This window comes from Dermacentor andersoni, chromosome 1 (assembly GCF_023375885.2).
Source record: "Dermacentor andersoni chromosome 1, qqDerAnde1_hic_scaffold, whole genome shotgun sequence".
Lineage (NCBI taxonomy): Eukaryota > Metazoa > Arthropoda > Arachnida > Ixodida > Ixodidae > Dermacentor > Dermacentor andersoni.
Genome location: NC_092814.1, coordinates 176,680,198 through 176,698,669, shown reverse-complemented (window position 1 = coordinate 176,698,669; position 18,472 = coordinate 176,680,198). Strand labels below are relative to the sequence as shown.

At 44.5% G+C, this 18,472-nt stretch overlaps 1 protein-coding gene across 3 annotated transcripts in view; it reads right to left on the bottom strand.

Annotated features, from left to right (window-relative positions):
* LOC126547186 (heat shock factor protein 1-like) overlaps positions 1 to 18,472 on the bottom strand; it is a 157,922-nt gene that overhangs the window by 74,191 nt on the left and 65,259 nt on the right. For all 3 annotated transcript variants that reach the window (XM_050195073.3, XM_055062810.2, XM_050195074.3), the window contains exons 4-7: positions 5,754 to 6,122; positions 5,237 to 5,514; positions 4,057 to 4,222; positions 2,614 to 2,882 (exon numbers count right to left, since the gene is read on the bottom strand). In XM_050195073.3, coding sequence (XP_050051030.1) covers positions 2,614 to 2,882; positions 4,057 to 4,222; positions 5,237 to 5,514; positions 5,754 to 6,122 — 1,082 coding nt within the window. The remainder of the gene's footprint in view (positions 1 to 2,613; positions 2,883 to 4,056; positions 4,223 to 5,236; positions 5,515 to 5,753; positions 6,123 to 18,472) is intronic.

Sequence of the window (18,472 nt, the reverse complement as noted above, 5' to 3'; positions counted from 1 at the left end):
GAGCCGTTGGTGAGCAGGAGCGCTCGACCCACTAGCGTTTTGAGCCAGTAGCGCTGAACCCACTAACGTCTCTCTTCGCTAAAACAAATAAAAGCTGAATTCAGAGGCAGCAATGCTTTTACCCACACTGCTTGTCCTACAGTGTAACCGACAGTGCATGCAACAGCATCATTCTACTCACAGCAGTGCCATTACACCATTATGATGCAAAGAAGTGGTCAATGCTCAGCCAGCACACCTATTCTTATGACCACCATAGTGGCATCATGTGTGGCGGTTAATGGAAGAACAAGTCAAGTGTTCCTGTACAGTTTTTGCTGATGACTATGATGATGCAGATTCCCCTGCATTGTTTGTGTTGGCCGCTAGTGTTGCTAGTTGCGCTGCACAATTGCAGCGCTCTGCACTCTACAGACTCTAAAGACTGTCAGAATTAACTGCTGTGTGGGCAAATGCCTCCAAATTAATGAGAGATTCCGTTAAAGGGATCCTGAACTGCCCCTCATGCTTGGTGAAAAAACACATTTTACGGATAGCATATGCAGCTGAGAACATCTCAGCCAAATTTTACAGCCATGCGCAGGTTGTGAAGTTCGCAAGTGGAGCGTGAAGTTACCTTTTTCTCATACACCCTCTTTTCTAACAGAGGCCTGCTCCTCATCAATTTTGAAACTGCTGGCGACTTGCATATGTCGTCACATGCAAGATTCCTATAAATGGCTGCTATTGGCCAATGACCGATATTGACATGTGTACTTGTTTATCTTTCTCGAGCGACCGCTTTTTCGCCGGTTAAAAAAAGGTTGAACATTATCGCTCAGTGCAGGACTCGCCTGCATGTATCGGAAGTTATCGAAAGTTATCTATGGTTCTATCCGTTGTCAGTTGTCACCGAAATTTGTGTAATCTGATGGTATCTGTGACGTGAATTGTGTAGTACTTCCTGGAAGACACGCGAGCAGGCAGCAGTGGTTATTCTGGAACCTTCGATGACTTATGTCTTATCCAAAGAGTTTGGATAAGTGCACTTATTCCTGCTGTTACTGTGTATACTAGATGCAATGAACTATAAACAGGCCAAAGCAAGAAAGCGAAAATCCGATTTCATTTTCAATAACAATTACTACGTGCGTCTAGAAAAAACTGACTACCGTCTGCTCAAGCTCGGCCGTGCCCACCTACAAAGGAAGAAAACTTTGAACACACTGCTCAGTGGTGTCACAGCCGTCACTTCTAGCTAATTTTGATTAGTGTTGAACACTCAAGTAGCCTCGACCCAAGAAACTTAAGCCCAGAATAAACATATGCTTGCCAGCATGCGTTCAATCTTGGTCGCTCCTGGTTAGACGGCACGGCAGACAGTGCTTCATACTGAGCTATTGATAGCGCTTCAAAATTCGCAATCTGGATTTAGCGAGTATTCGTTCAGGATCAGGCCCATTTGCGCCACATATCACAACCAGACTAGAGCACATGAGCACAAGCCTGCACTCGAGCTCTGCTGTGCACATAGCAAATGTTGCTCTATATGCACTGCAGTTGCGTGTAGCTGCTGCGGCTGCTGCATGGCGCCGGACTGCTGCATGCTCTCATTGGTTGATTGGTCTGTGTGGTTAATGTGGCTCCAGGTGCACGATAACCAAGGAGGTTACAAAATATTTTTTTATAACCTCCTTGGTCACTGGCGATGACAGCCAGCCAGCCAGCCCAAGTACCTACATCAACAGGTTGTTTGCTTCCCGAGTTGCACAGTCTAGTGTGCGGCACCCATCACTGAGCCAATGTGCACGCTGCCGATGTATTTACACAAGCAACTTAAAGACATTTCGTGCGAGCCTTGAAAACTGTGTGATTGCCATAGAGATAAGTACGAAAGGAAATGTGCTACTTGTGCCACTCGGTAAGAGAAAAAACATCTTCACGCAGCTATCTGCTACGCTGCAGCGCAGTGACGAGACCAACGTTACTATAGTACCAGCAGTCGGAAGTATGGGTTGGCATCAGCATCTCTCATTTTTCGTTGAAAGAAGAAACAGAACACTAAAGCCAGGTAGCATAACGCTATAGGCAGTGCACAGCCACTGGTGCCATCCCGCTCTTTTAGAAAAGGGGGTGTTGAGGGAGAAAGAAGAAGGTAAATATCGCGCTCGTGGTACCTACCCTTGTACTAGGTCGATCTGAAAAGTTATTTGGTAATATATTTCTGGGAGGCTCCATACTCATTTCAAGGCATCTTTAAGACTTAAAAAAAACGTGGTTCAGGGTGCCTTTAAATAATGCATATGTTTGCTTGCGGACCAAAGGGCAAGTCCAAATTATGCGATTTTCCAAATTGCCGAGGATTAAATTAACACAGTTTTATAATCTGTCATGAAAAAACTAAAACGTCGGCTCTTGGGACTTGTTACACATTCAAACTCATCCAGCATAGAACATGCAGTGACATGCAGGCATGAGCTAGGCAGTACACATTCCCTAGCAAACAACACAAGAAAGAGTGCAAAGAGTAGACAACCACGCAGCACCACATTTCGTCATTGTCTGCTTGTGTCCATCTTTTACCAAGCTGTTTGCTAGTGGTCTATTACAGCATGCACTGAGAGGTTCGCTCACTTAGTGGATCCAGCAGCCTTGTCCTGCAATGCCACCTGCATTCCTGGGCTGCGTGGTGCAATTGCTTTCTCCTTGTGCTTGGAGCTTTCCTCCGTTGCAAGGTCAGCCAGGCCCGACGGACTGGCTGCTACAGGAGGTTCACCCACAAACATGGGAATTTCCTCCAGCAAGACACAACTGTTCAGCAGGTCTGAGGTACCATTGGGTGCCTGCCTTTGACCCAGCATTGTTGGCTCTTCCTCACCAATCGAGTTAGATGAAGAAAAGGCCTATTAAAGGAATAAAAAAATTAAGTTGTATAAGTACGCGAACTCCACTTGGAAGCTTAAAAATTTGATCCTGACTTAAGAAATGTGACAAAGTTTTGTCACGACAAAGTTTCACACTTAATCTTAATTTAAAGTATGCGTACATCTGTTTGTTCATAAAATATTCCCCTTATAGACATCCATAGCTCACCTTTTGTCATGAAAAGATGCGTGACAATGCGGAAAAACAGCCATTTATGTACAATCACACAAAAAAAATTAAAATATTGAAAGAGCACCTAATATAAGGTAGAGTATTCATTAAATTATAACATGGTCATAATTAAAACCCGAGAGTAGGCAGACCCAAGAGAAAGAAAGGATGCAACGTAAAGTTGAACCTCTATATAACAAAGTTGATGCTTCCACTAAAATTACTTTATTATATTGAATATTCATTATAAAAGCACACACTAATATTGGCAAGAAAAAAAATCAAGATCGCGCCAATATGAGAGAAGAGAAACTGTGACGTCATCGTCATATTTCTCACTGCTGTAGGTTTTAAAATTGGCAGCTCAGAGTTATAAGCACTTGCAGTGACGACGGTTGCCCTTTTCAACGGTATTATTTTGGTGTTTTTGGATGCTTCTTCACCTCAAGTAAGCAATTAGACTTGTAAAGCTTTAGTGAGTCGTGTTCAGAGCTTCAACTTAGTATTGACAACTACAAGGAAGAGTTAAAGCCTCTGGTAGCCTCTCTCATTTGGTGGACAAGGCTCGACAATAATGCTGTGCCACTTCTGCCTCAGCGATTTCCGTTACTCACAGAGCCAGGAATGACATGTTGCAATTGAGAACAACAAAAGCGTGCTTTATTTCTATTCCAAGTAATGTCAACCTTCATTTAGATAGTTTCTGTGGCCATGTTTATCGTCAACTCAAAAAAGTTTTTAAAGATTGACAGCAACCGATAACAAAAAATAATAAATGAACTGCTCATATTGAATTAATGAAAGCTGTTCACAATCACTTCGTTATAAAAACATTCAAGCAATTTTGGTGGTTTCAAAATACCTTCGCACACAGAGGGTTCAACAAGACAAGACTTTTTCATTGTTGTAACTGCAAACACATATAGCTTTGAAACCCAATAGGCTTTGACAAATCTGCTAAAACTACATCACATAACTTACTGAATTTGCAGATGTGGCCTGCTTGTCAGTGGTAGACGTCACAACTTGGACAGCCTTCAGACTGGGCACTGCTAGGCTCTTGGAAGAGGATGCAGCTAGTTCCTTTGAACTGTCCTCAGATGAATCCACAACCACTTCTTCAATGTCACACGGAAGTACATATGAGCTGTAACAGGCAAAAATATATATATGGTGTAACACTTATAAGCAACAATATTAAATTTAAAAAATTGATCATTTTAACTGTATATCATAACTGGGCCCATTTCAAGCACCTTTAGTACCTGATGCAATAGAGAGCCCCCATGTTATAACTAGTAATCACTGTAAATTGACTACACTGTAACTGAACTTCAAACTTCCTAGAATTAGTTAACAGCTGCATCAAAACAAGATGCAACTGATGCCAAGAATAATATATGCCTGGGTAAAATTATATTTTCAATTACATTAAAGAGATATAAGCAGTGAAATATGACAGACAGTTATCAATACACTTTCATCAGATTAATTTCATGTGTATTTTGCATGTCAAAAACCAAGGGCGTCAGCAATTTAGAAAGTAAAAATAGCATATGAAATCTAATATTTATAGTGTGACACAGTGGCATTTCCAAGGAGGGGGGGGGGGGGGGATAAAGGGTTTGTTGTTACCCGCCAAGCTACCATGCTATTTGTGGCACAAGAAGCTGCGCATTTCCAGTACTTAACCGGATTGTCAACCACACTGAGCTACAGAAAAAAATTGATTCCCAGAAGTGTATCAAATAAACGACTCCCTCTATTTTTCTCTCGTCTCCGACTTTCATCATATAAATAAACGTATGTTTTGCAAAGCAGCATCTTGTCACTGTCTGGTCTCTCAACGTCAAACGGCTGTGGTCAATTTCCTGCAGTACACCTTGCCATCAAAACACGGGCTGCTTGCAGCTTTTAAGCCTATCATAAAGAAACATTTCTGCAGTCTCCAGAATAACCGCCTATGTCAGGGGATGAAGGTTTTCGAATCTCTCTTGGCGTCTAGCAGTTACTCCACTACCATCTACGGTTTTTTTTTTTTTGCAATCGCCACTCCCCAACCCCCCTTAAGGCAAAGTCTGGTACTGACAATGATGCAACACAAAATTCATTCATACAATTGCCATGAAATTATACAATTAGGACTAAAACATATTCTCACCCCTCCTCATCTTGAAGAGGATCAAGTAGGCACAGAGGCTCTATTGCTTCTGTGGCATTCAAAGGACTAGCCACTACAGGACTAACGTCCAAGTCATTGGAGGCTGCTGGTGAAATCGGACGAAATGACATCACAGGAGCTGGCACCTCGCCTGCCCCGGGGGACTGGCCAGCAGTCACCACATCAGCAACAATGGGGCCACTTGTCTCACCAAGGTCTTCCATTAGATCAGTTACATCACGAATTACAGGACCTTCAGACACCTGTGAACCAGCAGGCTGCAAAGTGCAAGAAATCCACCAGTTATGAACGTTCAAGAACCAAGAAACTAAAGTAGAGGACATCTTAATCGTAAGTAAAGTTGAACTGTACAATCAACTACCTTGCACAAAAGAAAAGTTTCTACAAACTAAAAAGCAGGCAAGAAAACATCGGGGGAAAAAAAATTTTGTACAGAAGGCAACATAACATTCTTTAAGCAAAGGCCTTTGACCATGATAAAAAACTTTTAACGTACTGAACTGACTTGGTAGTCGGCAATAAAGGCATTCTTGGCCAGTCGGGGCACCTTTGCATGTGTGCTGGGACTGTCGTGGAGCATGAGTGGGATTTTTCGCTTTACGGTGATATTACGGTTGGCCTGCACCATGGTGACCAAGAATTGGATGAGCTTTTCAACTATTTGCTGCTGCTTCATGTGTTTCTGGCGCAGACGAGCCACCTCCCGCCATAATGCCTCGTTTTCTTTTTTCATTTCTGAAAGCAGCTGGTCCATCTGCTCTTGGCGGCCCTGGATGCTGCCCACATCTGAAAGCAGCTCCTTGAAAACCTCGCTGCGTGCTCGTCCATCATCAGGGACAACTGCACCTGCCCGGCTAGATGGAACCTGCAAATGATGATGATATATGGGTTTTATTGGCGTATGGGCCAGGGATGGCCAAAGAGCCCCAAGAAAAACAGTATGGGACAGTCTATGAAGTGGAAAATGACAAATGAGTTATTGCACAATGGCTGTATAGAGGCCTAAAAGCATTCAGTGTAAATGGCATAAAATATATAGACAATAAAATAATGACAACGACATGTGACATTGAACACATTCTTCATGTGGATAATACAGTTAAACCCTAATATAATGAAGTTCAATATAACGAAATCCTCGATATAATGAAGTTTTTTGCTTTTCATAATCTCTTGTCCATGGAACACCAGGTATTTAGAGCCTCACTATGACGAAATTTTACTGCTGCCACAAAGGAATGTTGAGACAATAAATTTAAACTTCGGAGGACGCAGATGGTCCAAACGCATCTCTCAAATCACACATTGCGCAACAAGAGCGACCACCAAAAAGAAGTCTCATGTCCCGTATAAAGTTAAAGTGTGATAAGATCCTATCGTGGCCTGCCCACTGTGTGCTTTAGATGCGAGTGAGTGTGCGAGGGTGAGACAAGATAGCATAGCCTTCCCGCGTGAGCAAAGGGAAAGCGGTGGAGGGGAGTAAGCTTGTGGCAACACGATCAAGCGCACACAAGAGAGCAGCGGGGCAGGGGGGGTAAGTTTGCGCACGTCTCGATTTCTGGTGTGCATTTCAGTCTTGACTGTGCATGGCGGTAAGCCTGGCTAAGCACATACGCAGCCACACACCCAGCTTTAGAAGTAATCTGCCAAGTGTGCAAAGAGTGGGTGTGCCGAGACGGTGCGGCGTCATGTAAGCTGTCTTCCGGTGCATTCAGTATTGGAGATTGCTTAATCACTAGTTTCAGTGACCTAATGGCGCGAGAGGCAGATGAAGCATTCGCTCCCCACTGCCAGTGCTTTTCATGATAATGTTGTCCCAGTGAAGGTGGTGCTATCAGCCTCAGGGGTGGAGTGCACACAAAAGCGAGGCTGGCTTCGCTTAATTCATACCCCCGATGTAAAGATATTGTTGGCGTTGCATCAAACTTTATAATTAGTCGCCGCCTCTCAAATTCATCACATTGAACTGTTTTCCCATATAAGTTTGCGTTTGTCAATTGCCGCGATAATTTGGAAAATTCTGCAGCCTCTTTCCTTGTAAGAAAAGTCAATCGGCAACCGTACTTATATGCATAAAAGGTCGAATTTCAATACAATGAAATTTTGAGATAACAAAGCAAATTGCTGATTCTACCGACTTCATTATATCAAGGTTTAACTGTACAATAATATGTGTCACTGCCAGTGGAACAGCTGCCACACCAGGGCCCCTGAGTGTAAAGGCCTGGAAGCATAGTGCCTTAAAACACTAATTAATTGCAGTAGCGCCCTCTAGAGAGAGGGCATGCTACAAATCTCTTGGGTTGTAACATGGAGCACATCATTTTAAAAATTTAACATTGCTTTTGTATCAAAAAACGGTTCTGTGCCGAGAAGCAGTGTGGGATGAAAAGGGACATGCTGCTGGTATGCAACAAGAAAGTGCTTTTTCTGTTCAGGTTCTGCTTCAGACACTCCAGCAAGACGTGATGCATGGTCAGTCTCTCGCCGCATCTACCACAGTTGGGGGTTCAGCACCAGTTAAAAGATAAGAATGGTACCATACAGGTGTACTATATCAGTTGGCAAAACAGCACATCACATTGCTGTGATTTTGATGGTGATGGCCAATTTCCTAAGTGGGGTTTAATTACGTGGAGCTTATTCAGGGCTTCAGCATCCCACAAGTGTTGGCAGTGGCTCCTCAATTTTTTACGCAGGAGTGGCTTCACATCTGTGGCAGGAACGGCTATGGACAGATTACTAGCTTTTGTTGCTAAGGCTTTAGCCATTTCATCTACTAGCATATCTCCCTCGATGTTTCTGTGCCCAGGCACCCAGCATAATACTACAATGTGTTGGCTAGATATATAGGTTGTGCATAGCAGCCCATAAAGATAGTTGATTATAGGATTTTTATGTTTGTATAGTGATTTTAAAGCTTTCATTACACTTAAGGAGTCTGTGAATATAATGGCTTTTGGTAGCTTTATTTTCCTAGTGTTTCACAGCCGCTATCACTGCACAGGCTTCTGCAAAGACGGTGGATTCTCGGTGCAGGACGTCGCATTCTGAAAATGCTGGACAAGCAGCTGCGTATGAGACACCGGAAGGCGACTTCAATATTTCTGTATAAAATTGTGGGCAAGAGTACTTCCACAGCAGTTCAAGGAAGTGCATGTGAATGTGTACCTCTGGAGCATGTTTAGTGATTTCAACAAATGACATGTCACACTCTATCTCTTGTCACAGCCATGGAGCAAGCGATTTCGCAGGAGCCATTATTTCATGCGTAAGGAGCGGAACACCCACATCTTCACTCAATTTCCTTACATGCAGTGAGAAGAGCTCTTTCACAGAAGGTCAGTTATAAAAAAGTGTACTAGACGCTGTATCGTTTATTGTAGAATTGCATGGGTGTTCAGAGTTTGAAGTTACTTTCATAAAGTATAAGAAACTAGAATATGTCCTCTGCAGATCAAGAGACCATTCATTTGATACTGCGTTGAGGACTTGTTCTGAAGGCAACAGTCGCGAGATGAATACCTAGATGGTGCACAGGATTTAGCATCCTCAGGGTGCTGGATGCAGCAGATGGGCAAACTACAGTGCCATAGTCCAAACGCAAGTCTTAAGGCTCTTATGCACGGCCATGAGGCACTTTCTGTCACTACCCCTTGTTGTGTGTGACAGGATTTTTAAGGATATTCATTGCTCTTAGGCATTTACTTTTAATATACTTTATGTGGGGAATAAAGCTAAGCTTTGAGTCTAACATGATACCTAAGAATTTGTGTTCTCCATTCACAGGTACACATTCTCCATGGAGTTCAATATTGGGCTCTGGAACCAAGCATCTCTTTCTTGTAAACAGGACACAGGCGCTCTTTTGTTGATTTAGCTTAAATCCTGCAGAATTGCTTGTGAATGAAGGCACAAACTTTTCCCTCAATGCGAATGAGATGGTCAGTCGTCGACCGGCCTTCCCTAAAGCTGGACTGGCACGGGTCAAGCAATTTGTTGGATTCCAGAAAATGCAGAAGACAGCGATTAGCCATTTTTTCGTAGAGTTTGCAGATACAACTTGTGAGGGCTACTGGACGGTAGGCTGTTACTAATGAGGGGTCTTTACCCTGTTTCAAAATCGGGATGACAATGGCTTCATTCCATACAGATAGAAGGCACCCGGCATCCCATATAGTGTTGAAAAGTGCAAGTAGCGTCATTGTCATTTCAGTGTCACTGTGGGGGTGTCGTACATGATGCTGCCAGGATCCGGTGCACAGCTCTTGCATATGTCCAAGGAAGCTCTCCTCGGCGATGTTAAAAGGGAGGTTATAAGGGTGATTTGGTGTGCATTTACGTAGAGTGTCTTACGTCTGGCTATTTCTTTGTGTTTGAAAAATGATCCTGAATACTGGATCGAGCTGGAACACTCTCGAAGTGTTCAACAAGGGTGTTGGTCTGGTCTTCTAAGCTGTTTCCTTGTTCATTGACCGGTGGTAATTGATACATTTCCTGCCCCTTTAGCCTTTTTAGGCCATTCCATACTTTGGACTCTGAGGGTAAGATGCTATGTCAGTGAGAAATCCCTCCCAGTTAGCTCTCCTGGCCTGTCGCAGTGTCTGCCTTCCCTATGATTTTACGAGTTTAAATTCTATGAGATTTTCTGCAGTCGGGGAGCGATGCAGTATGCCTCATGCTTTGTTTTGTTTTTTTCACATCAGTCTGCAGTCCTCATTCCACCAGGGGACCCATCTTTTACATGGGAGGCTGTTTGTTTGTGTAATGAATTTTTCAGCTGAGTCGAGAATAAAAGCGGTAAAATACATTAATACGCTATCAATACAAAAATTGTTAATAAAATCTCGTGTTAAATAAGTTGCATCTTTAAAATCTTTCCAATCAGCCAACGGTATTTTCCAACGCTGGGCGGGGGCTGGACTGCCATGTTCCCGTATTAAGCTCAGCATTACAGGAAAGTGGTCACTCCCAAATGGTTTCTTGACGACTTTCCATTCTATGTGAGGTGGAGAGTCTGTTAAATAAGTTGAATCTTTAAAATCTTTCCAATCAGCCAACGGTATTTTCCAACGCTGGGCGGGGGCTGGACTGCCATGTTCCCGTATTAAGCTCAGCATTACAGGAAAGTGGTCACTCCCAAATGGTTTCTTGACGACTTTCCATTCTATGTGAGGTGGAGGGTCACAGTACCAATTGCTAAATATATGAAAAAATATACAAGTTGTATAGGTCCCGAAACATCTCTGTGTTATTTTCACCTTGACTTGGTCAGTGAACGCAATTTCTTCATCCTCATGTTACCTGACCAGACAAACTTTTGTTGAACTCTTGACTACATATCCAACAGAACTAACTACAGCGTTTATTTTGAGCAAGTTACTCGTACCAGCATCTGGTGGCCATCACTGACAATTTTTTAATAGAGCGGAGCACACTAGTCTCAGAACCGAGAACTGCAAGCCAGCCGAGGGCCACCTTGGTCATCTTGTATACACATAGGGTGAGTCATTGCCTGAAGAAAAACAGCTGAAAGAGCTGCAGTTCGCATTGTTTTTTCTGCACCAAAGAAGCTAGGCGCATTTGCCGCAAGCTTAATCAGACCGAGCCAGGATGAGCAGTATGCCTCAAGAAGCATACACAGCAGTTCGTCGCCTTTGCAGTTAGTATTGTATACGAAATTACGCTGTGCTGCAGCCAGAACTACCTAGGACGGATGGGATAGGGCCTCAATGAACGCCTTCAAGAACATGCCAGGTCTTTCAACACAAGATGTGGCAGAAACCATTCATGCAGTGTCGTGCAGCTGTACTTCAGAATTTGATAAGTGCTGAATAGTCAGGCAACACAAAGACCAAAGAATGCACTAAATTGTTGAAGCGTAGGCCATTCATAAGAGGGGTCTTTCTTTCGTAAGCGCACAATCGCTCAGTTTAATTGATGAAGAGCTAAATTATCTGGACAGTTTTATTGTCTCATCAAGTCACTTGGCTGTTTGGTCAGGGTTGTTCTGTTGGCTATTTGGTATCACATTAAATGATTCTTAACAATTTGTGCATCTTGATCATATATGTTCCTTCTGTAATGAAGAAGAGCTCGAGCATCGCTCCTGCCGCTTGTCCCCAACGTGACTGTGCCTACAGCGTCCTGATAACTGCCAATAAATCCCGCAGCATTTGGTGAAAATGCTGAGGTCCCTACCACCTCGCCCTGGAACTCCGGAGCTGCGCTCTTCTCGTTGCTACCACTACCACCGTGAGAGACAACACCGGTGAGCGACCCACTTCGTCAAGTGCTTCAGTCACCTGCGGTGCCGTTTGTCAATGTGACCCAGCTGTGTTCAGTGGCACTGCAGACATTGCCATGAATGATTGGCTTTCGTCGTATGAACGGGTGAGCAACCACAACAAATGGGACAATCCGACCAAGCTCACCAATGTATATTTTACCTAGCAGATGTTGCTAACTTGTGGCTCCACAACCACATGGACTGAACTTAAGACTGCCTTTGTGGAGGTATTCGGCCGACCTGCCGTGAGAAAGCTTCACGCCAAACAACGCCTCCGCCAACCCACGGAACAGCCAGGCGAGAACTCCACAAGCTATATTGAGGTTGTCGTCGATCTTTGCAACTGTGAAAGCCAAACTATGACTGAGGAAGATAAGACTAAGCAGATCCTCAAGGGCATTGAAGATGACACTTTCCAGGTGCTCCTGGCCAAGAATCTTACCATAGTTGAAGCTGTAGTCACCTACTGCCAAAGCTTTGATGAATTATGGAGGCAATGAGCGCTCACTTTCCAAACTATTCAAGTGGCTTCCCTTTCGAGCTAGGTGGATGCGCTCGAACATACTGATGACCGCTCTCCTTTTTCCACATCAAAGCTTTCATTCGTGAAGAGCTGGCACACCAGCTCTCCCTGTTCCCTCTCACCCAGAAGCCTGGTCAACCTTTGTCCTTGGACCTACAGCAGACTATCCATGAGCAGGTTGCAGAGGTTCTCCTGCCAGTCCACCAGCAACCTCTGGTTACTGCATCACGTCCTAGACTGATGACGCTCCCCTAATCGATGCCACCGTGTCCCGCACCCCTCACCGCGCCTCATATGTCCCCTCAGTACTTCTGGCCACAAGATCCCTAGCGCACGCGGAACAACTAGCCAATACACTTTGCCTGCGGTCTCGCAGGACATGTGGCATGCTTTTGTCGCCGTCGCCTGCCGCATTCGGACGTCATCACTGAACCACATGTGACTGCAGCCCACCACGATGCCGATCACAACACACCGCCGAACTTTTGGAACGCTCATCAGAACTTCAGCACACATCGTTCTCCCTCACCGAGTCGTCACTTGACATCGCTTCGACGACTCGGGAAGACCACCACGGCTCTTACTGGCGTTGTACTTTCCACCGCCAGCACTCAGCCCGTCCAACCGTCTGCTGCGCGTATTGCCAGACTCATTATTCAGAAAATTCTCCATACTGTCGAGCTTGTTGTGCTGCCTTCCTGCTCTCACGACGTAATCCTAGGGTGGAACTTCCTGTCGCGTCATAGCGCTGTCATTGACTATGCTTGTGCCGAAGTCGCACTGTGTGGCCGGTTGAACACTGTGCAAGATACTGTTGCCACCTTACAAAAGATTGTTGCCGCCACCGATACCAACATCACTCCAGAAAGTGCGGTGCTCATCACGTCACGTGAACAAACATTAGGAAGAACTCGGAAACAATATTTTTTGTAACTTGTTTGGGCAGTAACTAGTATATGTAAAGCGGTCCTATACAAATGGTTGGGGGCCAGAGACACATTTTCTTAAGTTTTGACTGGTTGCCCGGATGATCTTGTTTTGTTCTCGCACCTTGCCCAAATGTTCTCATTTGAGCGCCCAGATAACAGCTCTGGCTTTTGCAAGGTCACTTGAAGGTCGCCGATAACGGGAGCTAAAAACATTTCAGGCTTAAAAAGCACTCCGGGACACAGCATCGGCAAGTCGGAAAGCGCTGCGGCCACCTCTCGAAAGGCCAATCGGCCACAATAATCACTCCAAAAGTTCCGAAAAAAGACTCAAAAGCAGCGCGGCCGTCACGCGAATCGGCGAGTGCGAAAACTGTGCCCGTGCATGCACACATGTTCTTTCGCGCATGCCTTTTCTATACCAGCCAACCCTAACAATGGCAGATGACACAACAGCACGCGTTGCAATGGGTCTGTCCGGTTTAAAACGCTGCCCTTGAGCTCTACAGCATTGCAGTGTGCCCAAAGGCCCCACGTGGACTTATATTCTGACAGCACAGCTCAGTAGAGCAGCAGGACCGGCAAGGCGAGAAGGTATGCTTCGGGTCAGGCATCACAGCAATTTCCTCTGCCCTCGACTCGCACTTTTTCGTTCCGAGGCCAGGTAACATAACAGTTTGTCAGCTGTACAGTAAGGCAAGCCATTTTTTCTAAAAAGGTCCCAAAGTAAAGGTGGAAAGGTTTGGGAGGTGTGAAGAGCGTGGAGCATTTCCCTTGTCCTGAAGTGTCGCCTTGTGTGATCCTTTCGCTAGAGCGAGGTAGGGCGCGGCGGTTGAGGGCACAATGAATGAGGCGTAGAAACGGTGTGTATGTGGCAGTCAGTTCGCAGTCTTGTTGACGTTTCACGTTTCTAAATTCCCTTGTGTTAAGTGCCTCGTGAAGAATGCAGTCAACAAAAAGGAACTCGGCGATAGTGCATTGTACCAGGATGCGATTCAGGCTAAGGTTGCGCATTATACGCGGAAAAAGTGTCACTTTTTCATGCGTTGGCTTGCAAAGAGAAATAGCAGCTTGAGAGTGGGCTATCCCAAGGGCCGACATGCATTTACAGGAGAATTCAGCTGTCTGTGAAAGACACTTCGATGCAAAGTAAACCATCTGAACCCATTTAAGCGTGTTTGTGCCTTAGCTACTAACAGAGCTATTAATTAAAGTGTGTAACATGCATCGAGAAAATCAGCTTATAACGTGCTCCACGGCACTTTTATAAACTTGGCAATTGATTTTAGATGAAAGCATTTGTCATGCTAGTCACATTTTATTTTCATATTCTTCAGTTTCATCGTGCGAAAATTCGTGCACATTGTCAAAGGTAAGGAAGTCAGAATACAGCACAATATTCCTACTTTTAGAGCTGATGCAGTGCCTACTATACTGTCAAACCTGCCTAAATACTTTTATAAGAGCTCGCCAAAGGAATGAGAAAGGCGAACTGCAGTTTCTGCCGATTGTGTACCAGTGAAGAAGTGCTGCAAATGCCCGAGCATATAGGAGGATCGCCAGTCTGACTCGATGACAACAAACATGGCGGATCTTGCAACTACTGGCGATGTCCCTGCCAAACACTTTATCTATAAGCTACAACTACCATCTGAGCAATGGACTCTGCAAACATTCCAGAACCAAAATGCAGTGTCATACCGTACTGCACAGCTTGTCAGTGCTTAGATACCGCTTTTTTTTTTTCCTTCCCCTCCTGCAAGATTGTTGTGTATGAGCCAGATGGAGGAGCCATCTCAATAACTTGCAGCATTTTCCTGGCTGGACTACTTCACAGTAAGCACAATACACAGTTGGAAAAAGAAACCCAGGACTCCTCAGGCAAACAGAGAGCCTATCAGTGTTGTGGCAATGGGAAGGCAGTCAAGTACCAGCCTATAGACCGTTTCATTGGGAGAGGAGGATAGGGCGCACGGAGAACCTTTCCTCCTCTCTGGCTTGGGCGATCCGGCGCGGTGCTGCTTGAAAGTATTACTGTCGTGTGCTGCGGAACGATTTCGAGATGTTTTAGGTCTTACTTTGTGAAATTTACAACATGTTCGTTCATATAAGATCGTCAGGGAAGCCTTTCGGTGCATCGGTAACTACTGTAGGCAGAAATATGTCTTGGGGGCGCAAAAATGTGACGCGCATTATCAGTCGCGGTGCGTGTATGTGTTGTTTACTATATTGCTTATATCGATTTTAATTCAACAAGAAAAACTGGCGTCTTTGTATTACCAGCATTAAATGGTAAATCAGCTCACTGTCTGATCGATTGGCGTAGGGAGTAAAACATAAGAGCGCATGCTTGTGCACGACCAACCTAAGGCAACCACGAAACATCTGAGCGGCAGGCGCTATCAAATATTTGTGATACACTGGCATCGTTCTGACGCATTTCAAGTCTACACTCTTAGGCAAAGTTACACCCTTTGGTTTGCCCCTTCTGCCACACAACAATAATCGTCATCTGCTTGATGCGTTTCCTTTCTTTAACGCTGTGAGCCCGGAACTTTCCAGTAACGAACGGCATGCACGTTATCAGCATAGAACAGTTTACACCCTTTGGAGTGCCCCTTCTGATAACGTGCGTGCCGTTCGTTACTGGAAAGTTCCGGGCTCGCAGCGTTGAAGAAAGGAAACGTATCAAGGCAGATAACGATTATTGTTGTGTGGCAGAAGGGGCAAGCCAAAGGGTGTAACTTTGCCTAAGAGTGTAGTATGCTTAAAATTACCATATGTCTACGCTAGCCTTGCTGCATGAGGCCCATGGCGCTGCTCAACACAGCGATCACTGCGGTTGGTGAGCCAGCACGACACATATATAAGCTGTGTGCTTCGGCATTGCCTTCTTATCCTGCATACAGCCATAATATATGAGAGGGTTCGCATAAAAAGAATGTGATGGCTATTTTTGAGCGCAAAATTTCCGCAATACGTGTGAGTGCGTCGTAGAGAACTAAACGAACACAACCGAAAAAAAAAAAAATCGGTTATCATCCTCTTCCTCTAAAAAGCAAGAGAAAACGGGCTAACGCCGCACAACGTTTATAAATATATAACCCATGATGCCGTATGCTTGGACCATGCGCTATATAGAACAAAAATATCTAATCCAGCACCTACTACTGCTTAGGACGCTTGCACAGTTCGTAAATGGTCGCTTTGCTGGACAAGCTTAATTCAGACTGTAACATATGCTGCTATTAGTAGCCAAAACTATTTTATTCATGGGTGGAAACCTCATCCATCCAACGAAGTAGTCACGCAATGTAACCTGCAGCGAACAGTTTGAACACTTGTCAAAGTATAACAGCACCGCTCCTATCGTAGCAGAACGGTACCCACACTGTTACGATCGTCGCGTATGTTTCATGGCTCCTAAACCGCAGCTTAGAAATAGAGGATAATAGTGCAATAAGGTAACATTAGTGATTGGAACATTCAGAAATATACAATTGATCTCCGAGGCTGATTGTAGGCTCAAGTATGCGCGCACACATCGCGCTGAGTGTTCCGTCCCCCTCAAAGCCAGCAGAAACTTCGGCCATGACGCCTTAAACCACTTCAGCACGTCTCACAGAACCGTTTACCACGTAGAAAACTCATGTCATACTAAATAGACCGCACGACCACGAAAACAAACGCCAGAACCTACCGCCGAGCGTATACCTGCCATGCAAAAGACCGCTTTCACCCAAGCCAGTATGGCGCTGCTCATAGGCGGCGCCACTGCGTTCACAATATGGCGGCGCCTACGAAAAAACGGTCTATAGACCCACCTGATGCGACTAAATTATCTAGAGATAACATGTACGCTAGTGCATGCAATGGCTCTGTGTCGTAAGGTATGTTTTGTTTTACCACGTTCTAATATGTTTCTTCGTGTTAGAAATTAGGTATCCCACACTCCATGCTTAGTAGAATTGTTACAGTACTACCATGTGCTGTTCTTGCTTTTTTCTCACGGACATCATGGACACACACAGCTCAAAGATGCTCTTCGTGTAAAAAGGTTGCGAGAATCCTAATTGTTCCCTTGCACTGAGTGAAGAATAAAGTGTGGCGACCTCTTGTAGTCTGTGGGAAGGAGACTAGAACATGCCTTGCACACCCTGAATGGAGAAACAAGCAAATGCAGAGTGTGCGTGGCCTTATCGAAAGGCTGCAAAAGGAGAATTCTGTGATACAGGAGACTGTCTTTGAATAAAAGGCGCAACTTCGTTATTTTTTATTTTTTGGTTCCATGCAACTCATTTACCCTTCTTTTTTTTTTTTTTTTTTGCAGATCATGAAGCTTCCCAAAAAACAGGAAAATACTGTGCGAGCATGTCTTGAGGAGTCAAAGTGACAGTCCCTACGCAGATACAAATATGATAAGAGTAGCTCTTAGAAGAGCCCATGCTTATACAAGCATTTGAGGTGCCACGAAGTCCTTGCCCTACTTAGTCGCGTATACCTGCAGAAATACAGAAATGTTTATGTCCACTGCCTTCTACCTATGAGTGCAAACACATAATGCACCTTACATTAACAGGCTTTCAGATCATCATATTAAATTAATTATGGGGTTTTATGTGCCAAAACCACTTTCTGATTATGAGGCACGCCGTAGTGGAGGACTCCGGAAATTTCGACCACCTGGGGTTCTTTAATGTGCACCTAAATCTAAGTACACGGGTGTTTTCGCATTTCGCCCCCATCGAAATGCGGCCGCCGTGGCCGGGATTTGATCCTGCGACCTCGTGCTCAGCAGCCTAACACCATAACCACTGAGCAACCACGACGAGTAGATCATCATATGGCTTGTCAGAAGCTCGCTCCTTGGGTGTGAGAAGGAAAAGATAAAAGTCATGAATGGGACAGGCACACACCATGGTCTGGTTGTGATGTTCCAAACATTCATTGGAAAGTGGACACAGATCACTGATAGCATCCATTATAAGTTAAATTTTGTTACAAATGAGCTTACCGCTGATTTGTGTTTTTTTTTTTTTCCGTGTCTTTGCTTTCAATGTTATGTCAGGCTTACTGACAAAGATCATCCCAGAAGCTACACTTGTGTGTGAAAAGGCTGGACTTCGCAAGGATTATACCTGCTGTGATGGCGAGTCATGGAATAGAGCAATGTGGCATAATATAGGCATTCACGGAAGCAACAAAGGTGTTCGGTGCAAGATGACATACCCATCTGACAAGGAGAGATATCTCCACTTTATATGATACTATCTGCACCTGTGAAGTATGTGCGGAACACAATTTTGAAGCAAGGCTTTAATACTCATGTAGGCCGAGGATCTGCAATTATCTATCTTGTCTTTGAAAGTGTAAACCCGAGATGACTTAATGAAACAAATTTGAAATATTACAGTTACACTAGGATCATGTTTCAACTACTTGGAAGCTTGACCGCAATGCCACCACACTCAAAGTTG